At 49.3% G+C, this 9,798-nt stretch overlaps 1 protein-coding gene across 2 annotated transcripts in view; it reads right to left on the bottom strand.

Moving 5' to 3' along the window:
* Positions 1-413: 413 nt before the first annotated feature.
* The window catches only part of MYLK2 (myosin light chain kinase 2), a 48,273-nt gene continuing 38,888 nt past the window's right edge, over positions 414-9,798 (bottom strand). For both annotated transcript variants that reach the window (XM_081947892.1, XM_081947891.1), the window contains exons 11-12: positions 8,328-8,460; positions 414-3,078 (exon numbers count right to left, since the gene is read on the bottom strand). In XM_081947892.1, coding sequence (XP_081804018.1) covers positions 2,998-3,078; positions 8,328-8,460 — 214 coding nt within the window. In that variant the 3' untranslated portion in view covers positions 414-2,997. The remainder of the gene's footprint in view (positions 3,079-8,327; positions 8,461-9,798) is intronic.

Genomic DNA, 9,798 nt, shown 5'->3' with positions numbered 1-9,798 from the left:
TGCCGCTGCACACGGCTGGCTCCTATTTAGCTGGTTGTCCACTAAGACTCCAAGATCCCCCTCACGGTTCCTGCTATTAAGCCTGGTTTCACCCAGTTAATATGTGCACTTTTGGTTTTTCTTGCCTAAGTGTAAGACTTAACTTTCCCCCCCTTCTTTGTGGCTGCCCCTCAATACTGGAAGATGCTCTCCCGTCTCCCCTGGTCCTTCTCTTCTCTAGACTAGCCAGGCCCGGTTCCTGCAACCAGTGGTGGGTTTCTACTGATTCGGACCAGTTCGACCCAACTGGTAGCGATTTGGCACCTGGAGTTGCTGGAACCAGCAGTGACCCACCCCTGCCATGCTCCTGAACCAGTTCTCCTCCGGGGGTACCATCTTGATTTTCGGTTCTCCACATGCACAGTACAATTTTCATTGGAGAAATGTAATTTTTTTTCATTTTTTTAATGTTTTGCGCCTGCGCAGACCTATTTAAGTGCAAACACACACACACACACACACACAGAGTTTTTGTGCACACACCGGACCGTAAGTGGCAGCCACTTACTCCCCTGCCTACAACCATCCATCATATGTTTTAAATCCTAGGCTGCAACATGTGCCTTTTCCCTGGGAATGTCAGTTTTCAGATTTGACCCTGGGAAGGTTCAGTCTCTGCGTTTTGTTGGCTTATTTCTTCTCTTCTTTAAAATAAAAAACCCTCTTTATATTTTTAGGCTTCACAGGGACGAAGAGATGAGCTGGTGCTTTGAAGGGCTCTTGCAGAGCTGGGCTTTCGTTTCCCCTCGAAGGAATGGCGGCCCTTCCGTTGGGGTCATGCAATGACCAGTGGTGGGGGGGATTCCCATTTTTTTACTACTGGTTCTGTGGCTTGGTGGGGAAGGAAGCATACAGGGGCTCCTATTTAAGTGGTTGTCCACTAGGACTCCAACATCCCTCTAGCACAGGGGTGTCCAAACCTGGGAACTTTAAGACTTGTGGACTTCAACTCCCAGAATTCCCCAGCCAGCATGGCTGGCTAGGGAATTCTGGGAGTTGAAGTCCACAAGTCTTAAAGTTCTCAAGTTTGGACACCCCTGCTCTAGCAGTTACTACTCTTGAGCTAGGTACCACCTATGCCCAGGGGGCTGATTCACGGTCCCTCAGACTGTTGGGGGGGGGGGGGGCGGACTAGCTGGTTGGGCGTAGCTAGGTGGTCATGTGACTGGGTGGGCAATTTAGCAGTCCATTTTGCCTTTCTCCTTGCTGTCCTTGCCCCTCCCCTCTTCACTCAAAGACTGTTTTTAAAGTGTTTTTAAAGACTTTTAAAGCACTGGTCAGTACTTGTGATGGACTTCCTATTCTTCTACTAGGCATTTTCTATGGTGGGAAAACGGGAGTGGGGATTGTACGGAGTTAGATGCTATGCAGCCATAACAACATTCTTTCTAGAAAGCCAAGGTCATCTTTTGTCTCTGCACCTCTGCACCTGACCGGAACTGGATGGGTGGAAGCTGCCAGCGTGGCAGTGGGAGATTGGACCATGGGATGGACTGGTGGGTGTGGGGAAAGATCTTGACCTTTCAACTGGGTGGGGAAAAACCGGGAAGCTTTCAGATTCGGGTTTTCCCAGATGTGCCAACATGGCTCTTTTCATCAATTGGAACTTTGAGGAAACTTTTGACTCGGACTCTGATTTACTTTTGGATCCTATTTGGAAACCTGACAAACTACTTTACAAGCTGGCCGCGGCCCCTCCCCTACTCACCCTTCAGACAACTGGCCCTCCCCCTCCCCCTCCCCCTCCAACCTTACCTTCATCACCAGCGGTGGGATCAGAAGTCCAGCTCAACCGGTGAAATAACTAACCAGAAGAGCAGCTGGAGTGGATGCTTGCTGGAAGATAAGGCTGGTGATGAGGGGCGGGGCAAGGGCTGAATCCCACCACTCCGCGGGGCTGGATGATTTGCATTGGCGGGCTGTATCTGGCCCGCGGGCCAGAGTTTGAGGATTAGTGGCTTGTACTGTCCCTGTGCATTTGGTTTTTCTTGCCTAAATGTAGAACCTGACTTTTTTCCGTCATCCTCCTTTTAGCCTCCGGAGGAAGTGCCAAGGGGGGCTTTGGGGGCTCCACATGGCCCTTCCAAGGGGGAGGAAGCTTTTGGGGACCCTCCCAGGCTGAGAAGAGATACTCACGGACCTGCCCAGGGCTGGGAGCTGCTTGGGGGTATCAGTGAATTTCCCTAAACTCAGTCCCCCAGTAACACTTCCACTCCAGCTTTTAAGCAAAGAAACCATTTTACAAAGGAGAGAAGCAGAAGAAATTCTCTGTGGAGGAAAAAAAAACCAGGCAAGCAGGGGTCGGGTAGCCAAAATTCCAACAGTTCTTTGCCCTCCCCCCCTCTGCCCCCCCCAAAAGCAAAGCCATGGCAGGAAGGTGCAGGTACCCCCTGCAGGGATCTGAGGTTTCAAACTGAGCTTCCTTGGGTACCTTCTGACAGGAGGAGACGCCCAACAGTGGGGGGATGCCAGGACCCTTTTCTGCCCCGATGAACGACACGTCTAGATGTCCCTAGCGGGACCCGGCTTCCTGCAGCGAGGGTAGAAGGGTCCTTTAAGCAGCCGGAGCTCTGGCAAAGGGTGCGTGGATGGCACCACGCGCAACGTTGAGCATTGAGTCCTAAGGAGATCTCAGCGGGAGAATCCTTCCAAGCAGCCCTGGGGGTTGGCAAAGCTGAAGCCAGCTGAGAGAGGGGAAGGACTTCACCTGCCCAGGTAGGCAGAGGCAGGAGACTGAGCAGGCTTCGTACGGAGGGGAGGGAGCATCAATGCACCGCCAGGTCCCATGCTCCCGGGCTCTGCTCTCCAGTGAAGAGTCCCATTATACTCCCCCGCTACACAATCCCTGGATGGCAGGGCACAACAAACGCAATACTGTCCAAGCTTTGGGTTGGTGGTTTCCCTCGTTCCTCTTTCGCGGGGTACCGCGTCCCCCATGTTCCTCCCTTCCCCCCCAGTTCAAACCCCGAGCGCAGTCAGGGATCCGGAGCTGGTGATTTTCTTGAATCGGTTGGCAGCACAAACACCAATGAAGTTTTTCTGTTGGAGGAAAGAGGACAACGAGGAGCAAAAGAAGAGAATGACGGTAGCTCAGGATTTCACGCTCTCGGGAGCTGGGCGGTTTTCTTGCAGACGTTTCATGACCCAGCTAGGTAATAACATCAGTGCTAGAAGGGAGGGGGGTTTGGGGAGGAGGAAGGAAGGAAGGAGGAGAAAGAGGAGTAGGAGAAGGGAAGGAGGACAGCTGTGGGGTTTCAGGACCTAACAAGATAACATCATCAGCGATAGAAGGGAGTGGGGTGTCCAGAGGGGAGAAGGAAAACTGGAGGAGAGGAGGAGGAGGAAGTGGAGGAGGACTATGGGATCCTTGGTGCTCTCTGAGCTTGGTTGTTTTCTTGCAGACGTTTCATGACCCAACTGGGTTACATCATCAGTGGTAGGAGGAGGAAGAGGAAGAGGAGGAGGAGGAGGAGAAGGATGAAGAGAAGAACTGTAGGGGCCCTTTGTCCTCTTGAGGTTGGTGGTTTTCTTACAGACATTTCATGACCCAACTAGGTAACATCATCACTGCTAGAAGGGAGTAGTGTGCGTGGAGTAGAGGAGGAGGAGGAGGAGGAGGAGGAGGAGGAGGAGGAGGAGGAGGAGGAGGAGGAGGAGGAGGAGGAGGAGGAGGAGGAGGAGGAGGACAATGATTATGGGGTCCTTGGTGCACTCTGAGCTTGTTGATTTTCTTGCAGACGTTTCATGACCCAACTAGGTAGCATTATCAGGGCTAGAAGGGAGTGGGGTTTGCTCTTTGTTTACATGTGTGGCTTGCAATCCTGCATGAAAACGAGACCCCAATCAAGCAACTACCAACTCAGGCAGACAATCAAACAGTGAACCGCAGCCTCATCAAGGAGCCAGCGAGAAGAAGATGACACTCTCACCAACACTGACAGAGCGGGCCGCAGTCAGTACATACAAAGGACAGCAGATCCCCCTTACTTGTAGCACTGATGGTATTCCCTAGTTGGGTCATGAAACGTCTGCAAGAGAACAACCAAGATCAGAGAGCACCAAGGACCCCAAAGTTGTCCACCAGCCCCTCCTCCTCCTCCTCTTCATCCCTCCCTGCCCCCTCTTCCTCCTCCCATTCTCTTTGTCCTCTTCTTCTCTACAAAGCCCACTCCCTTCTAACACTGATGCTGCTGCCTACTTTGGTAATGAAATGTCTGCAAGAAAACCAGGAAGCTCAGACAGCACCAAGCACTGCACAGTTTCGTTCTCCTCCTCCTCTTCCTCCTCCCCTCCCCCCCGCTTCTCCTCCTCCTCCTCCCTTTCAGCACTGATGATGTTACCTAGTTGGGTCAACAAAAGCCTGCAAGCAAACAACCAAGCTCAGAGACTATCGATACAATATAATACAATACAATAGCAGAGTTGGAAGGGACCTTGGAGGTCTTCTAGTCCAACCCCCTGCATAGGCAGGAAACCCTGTACCGTTTCAGACAAATGGCAATCCAACATCTTCTTAAAGACTTCTAGTGTTGGGGCATTCACAACTTCTGGAGGCAGGTTGTTCCACTGATTAATTGTTCTAAGTTTCTCCTTAGTTCTAAATTGCTTCTCTCCTTGATTAGTTTCCACCCATTGCTTCTTCTTCTACACTCAGGTGCTTTGGAGAATAGTTTGCCTCTCTATTCTTTGTGGCAAAGATATTGGAAGACTGCTATCAAGTCTCCCTAGTCCAGGGGTGTCCAAACTTGGGAACTTTAAGACTTGTGGACTTCAACTCCTAGAATTCCCCAGCCAGCTGGCTGGGGAATTCTGGGAGTTGAAGTCCACAAGTCTTAAAGTTCCCAAGTTTGGACACCCCTGCCCTAGTCCTTCTCCATCAATGTCAATAGGAATCCAGGCACAGCTAGAAAAATCAGTTTGCATGACCGAAAACCCTGCTTTCCAAGGACAACTTCCAACGGAGCCTCCGGGCGGCGAAGGAGCATCCGGAAGACAAACAAATTCTGCAAACTGAGACTTGGCACTTTAAAAATCTGTTTGGCAGCTACTTTTTCTTAGCTCCTGCTGGGAGGAAGGGAGAGCTGGCTTGGCCTGGAGCTGGGAGTTTGTCCAGGACTTTTCCCCTCCCCCCTGTCTTAAAAACCAGAAAGAAGCAGATAGCATATTTCACAATGTGCTTATCCTTATGCTCGACTTACAACCGCTTGCTTAGAGACCGTTCACAGCCCATGCGGAAGCCGGATTCGCTTAACAATTGTATGACAGGTTGACAACGGCAGCGACTCACATAATGACGGTGGCAAGGAAGGTGATAGAAGGGCGCAATGTTCACTGAACAACTGTCACGCTTAGTAGTGGAAATGTTGAGGTCAGTTTTGGTCATAAGTGGAGGACCGTCTGCATCAAAGCTTGGCTGATGAGTGGGAGAGAAAGCCCTCGGGTCTGGCCAGTGGGAGTGGGGGTGTGTGCATCATTGCTGTGGATTTCTTTGGGGGACATTTTTGGGGGGTTACATATTTTAACTTCGTATGCTGGCTGGGGAATTCTGAGAGTTGAAGTCCACAAGTCTTAAAGTTCCCAAGTTTGGACACCCCTGGCATAGATCATTTTACATCACATTTCCAGTTGACACGTCAGTCCTCTTGTTTTCTTTCCATATTTTCCAGCTTAACTTTAATTTCTTCTTAATATACAAACAATGTCCTTATTTGCCTCTCCAAGTTCGTCAAATTTATCATATCGTCTCCAAATTTATCATATCGTTTCCATCTGCTATTCTCTTTTACCATCGATAACATATATCCTCCAATTTTATATAGTAAACATTTCACTTAGTTAATTATCCACAATTAGTAATATCAATCTGTTTCCTTCACATCATATTAGTTATATGCCATTGGGTATATTTAACGTATTTCATTCTATTCTACTAGCAATTCCTTTTCCTTCTTTCCTCCTTTCAACCATTTTCTCTTAGTCTCTCAAGAACTTCTCTTACGTTCTTTTCTTTCCACCCATTCGCCTTCCTTTTTCTTGCTCTTGTTTTGGTAGTTTCTGTATCTTTTCTTCCCAATCTTTTTTCTCCTTTTTAATTCTATTGTTTTAGTACCTTTCCCCGGTTTTCCCCCCCTGACTTTCCCCATTAATCCCACCTTTGCTGTTTAATTTTCCCTTTTTTTGGGGGGGGGGGCACTTCCCTTTGGGGGACATTTTTGATGGCTGGGATTAAACTGCTTTGGGAGGTTTATTTATAGGTTTGTGTGAAAGGCACTCTAATCGGGTACAAAATCCAGAAACGAAGGATAAAGTTGGATGTAATATTTTTGGAGGCAAAATTGGAACCATTTTCACTTGTATTCAGCTCAAAATTCCTCTCCGGGGTCAGATGAAGTAGAGAGTGATGATCCTGCCAAATTCACATCAAAATCTGGCTGGGCAAAGCACTTGTTGGCCAACTACAACTACTACAAGGTCACTCATCCAGCCTCCAAGGAACTTCACACTTGCAAAACCAGTGAGCAAATGTATGTATGTGTTTAACAGTGTGTCTTCACTTTGGCAGCTTCAAGATTGTCTGGACTTCAACTCCCAGAATCCCCTGGCCATCATGGGTGGACTTCATAGATGGATCTAACTCCCAGATTCCCTTAGCCAGCGTGGAGGGACTTCAACTCCCAGAATTCTCCAGCCAGCAGGTGTAAATTTCAACCCCCAGAATTCTCTGGCCAGCAAAAGTGGACCAAACTCCCAGATTCCCCTAGCCAGCTTGGAAGGACTTCGAATCCCAGAATTCCCCTGGCCAGCATGGCGGTCAACAACTCCCAGAATCCTCCAACCAACAGGTGTAAATTTCAACACCCAGAATCCTCTGGCCAGCAAAAGTGGATCAAACTCCCAGATTCCCCTAGCCAGCATGAAGGGATTTCAATTCCCAGAATTCCTCAGTCATCATGGTTGGAGTTCAACTCCCAGAATCCCCTGGCCAGGACAGGGAAACAACTCTTCCCAGAATCCCCTAGCTATCATAGATGGATTTAACTCTCCGGAAATCCCCAGCTAACATAGACACAACTCCCAGAATCCCCTGGCCAGCATGGATGGACCGCAACTCCCAGAATTCCTCAGCTAACATGATTGGAATTCAGCTCCCAGGATTCCCTAGCCAGGAAGTGAAGTCCACCCACGGCAGCTGGGGAATTCTGGGTTTTGAAGTCCATCCATCAGTGGAACAGAAGTTGCCTCCAGAAGTTGTGAATGCTCCAACACTGGAAGTCTTTAAGAAGATGTTGGATACCCATTTGTCTGAAACGGTATAGGGTTTCCTGCCTAAGCAGGGGGTTGGACTAGAAGACCTCCAAGGTCCCTTCCAACTCTTGTCATTCTATTCTATACTATTCAGAGCATTCAGATGCCTTTCTAAGGGCAGTCACTCTGCTTCCCTACCAAGACCGAAGCAAAGTTCCTTCCTGATCTCATTTTCCCAGAATGCCCCTCAGTTATAGCAAAAGTGAAACCAAAAGGGAAAAAATTGAGGGGCAAAACTGAAAAAAAAAAGGCAAACATGGATGAAAGTTTCCTGCAAACCACAGCCTTTGAGTTAAACCAGACAAGAGTTTGTGTCAGGGTTACAAATGCAGGCAGTCCTCAATTTACGAGTTCATTTAGTGACCGTTCTGAGTTACGACGGCATTGGGGGGAAAAAGGTGACAGAGCCATTTTTCACCCTTACAATCATGGCAGCATCCTCAGGGCCATGTGATTTACTTTAGGATGCTTCAAAACTGGTTCATATGTACGACGGTTGCAGTCTCCCAGGGTCACGTGATCCCCTATTGCAGGGGTGTCCAAACTTGGGAACTTTAAGACTTGTGGACTTCAACTCCCAGAATTCCCCAGCCAGCCATGCTGGGAGTTGAAGTCCACAAGTCTTAAAGTTCCCAAGTTTGGACACCCCTGCCCTATTGCGACCGTCTGACAAGCAAAGTCAATGGGGAAGCCGTATTCACTTAACAACCGTGTTCCTAACTTAACAACGTGGCAAGGAAAGTCGTAAAGCGAGGCAAATCCCACTTAATGAATTTTTCATTTAGCAACCTCGATTTGGGGCTCAAATTTGGCGGTCGTAAGTCGAGGACTACCTGTAAAAAAAGCAGTCGGGGGGGCAATTCTACTCTACACGGCCGCCATCTTGACTCTTTTGATCACTCTGCATATATATATATCCACTCCGCCAAGCATTAGCAGCGGGCCAGCCGAGGGCCCCTCTGCCCCTCCCAACCGGCTGTTACCTTCCAGCGGCGTCGCATGACGTATCTCCGGAGCAGAACCTGAGATTTGAGGCGCCGGTTGACTCGCTTGGCTTTGTCGGCCAGGTTGTTGAGCCAGGGGTGCTGGAGGCACTGGGCTGCACTCATCCTCCCGCTGGGAGAAAGGGAGAGGAAAGAGAGGAGGAAGAAAAGAAGACGTTAGAGGTAGCCCTCAACTTACGACGGTTCGTTAGCCCTGAAAAAAGGGACGTACCACCGTTTTTCAGAGTTATCACCTTTGCAGCGTCTCCATGATAAGGGGATCAAAACTGTAACGCTTGGCAACTGGCATGGACTTACGATGGTTGCAGTGTCCCTGAGTCATGGGAAGGAGTGGTATTCACTTAATTTCCCTACTGGTACGCAAATGTGAGAGCGTGCGCACTGGCTTTGCTCACACGCATCCCCTTTGGCAGAGGTCGGTTTCTACCGATTCAATACAATACAATACAATAGCAGAGTTGGAAGGGACCCTGGAGGTCTTCTAGTCCAACCCCCTGCCTAGGCAGACAAATGGCTATCCAACATCTTCTTAAAGACTTCCAGTGTTGGGGCTTTCACAACTTCTGGAGGCAACTTCTGTTCCACTGATTATTTGTTCTCACTGTCAGGAAATTTATCCTCAGTTCTAAGTTGAGACTGTGAGTTCTAGTCCTACCTCAGGCATGAAATTCAGCTGTGACTTTGGGCCAATCAGCAGGAGAGGGTGAGTTCTAATCCCACCTCAGGCATGAAAGCCGATTGGGTGACTTTGGGCCAATCAGCAGGAGAGGGTGAGTTCTAGTCCTGCCTCAGGAATGAAAGCCGATTGGGTGACTTTGGGCCAATCAGCAGGAAATGGTGAGTTCTATTCCCACCTCAGGCATGAAAGCTGATTGGGTGACTTTGGGCCAATCACCAGGAAATGGTGAGTTCTAGTCCCACCTCAGGCATGAAAGCCGATTGGGTGACTTTAGGCCAATCACCAGGAGATGGTGAGTTCTAGTCCCACCTCAGGCATGAAATTCAGCTGTGACTTTGGGCCAATCACCAGGAGAGGGGGAGTTCTAGTCCCACCTCAGGCATGAAATTCAGCTGTGACTTTGGGCCAATCACCAGGAGATGGTGAGTTCTAGTCCCACCTCAGGCATGAAATTCAGCTGTGACTTTGGGCCAATCAACAGGAGAGGGGGAGTTCTAGTCCCACCTCAGGCATGAAAGCTGATTGGGTGGCTTTGGGCCAATCACCAGGAGAGGGTGAGTTCTAGTCCCACCTCAGGCATGAAAGTCGATTGGGTGGCTTTGGGCCAATCACCAGGAGAGGGTGAGTTCTAGTCCCATGTCAGGCATGAATGCCAGCTGGGTGACTTTGGGCCAGTCCCTCTCCCTTGGCCTATCCCATCTCAGATGCTGGCTGAAGAATTCTGGGACTTGAAGTCTACAAGCCTTAAAGTTAACCAAGATTGTATATCCG

Source organism: Natrix helvetica, assembly GCF_964273705.1.
Source record: "Natrix helvetica genome assembly, chromosome: 3".
Lineage (NCBI taxonomy): Eukaryota > Metazoa > Chordata > Lepidosauria > Squamata > Natricidae > Natrix > Natrix helvetica.
This window is presented reverse-complemented; position numbering and strand designations above follow the sequence as displayed.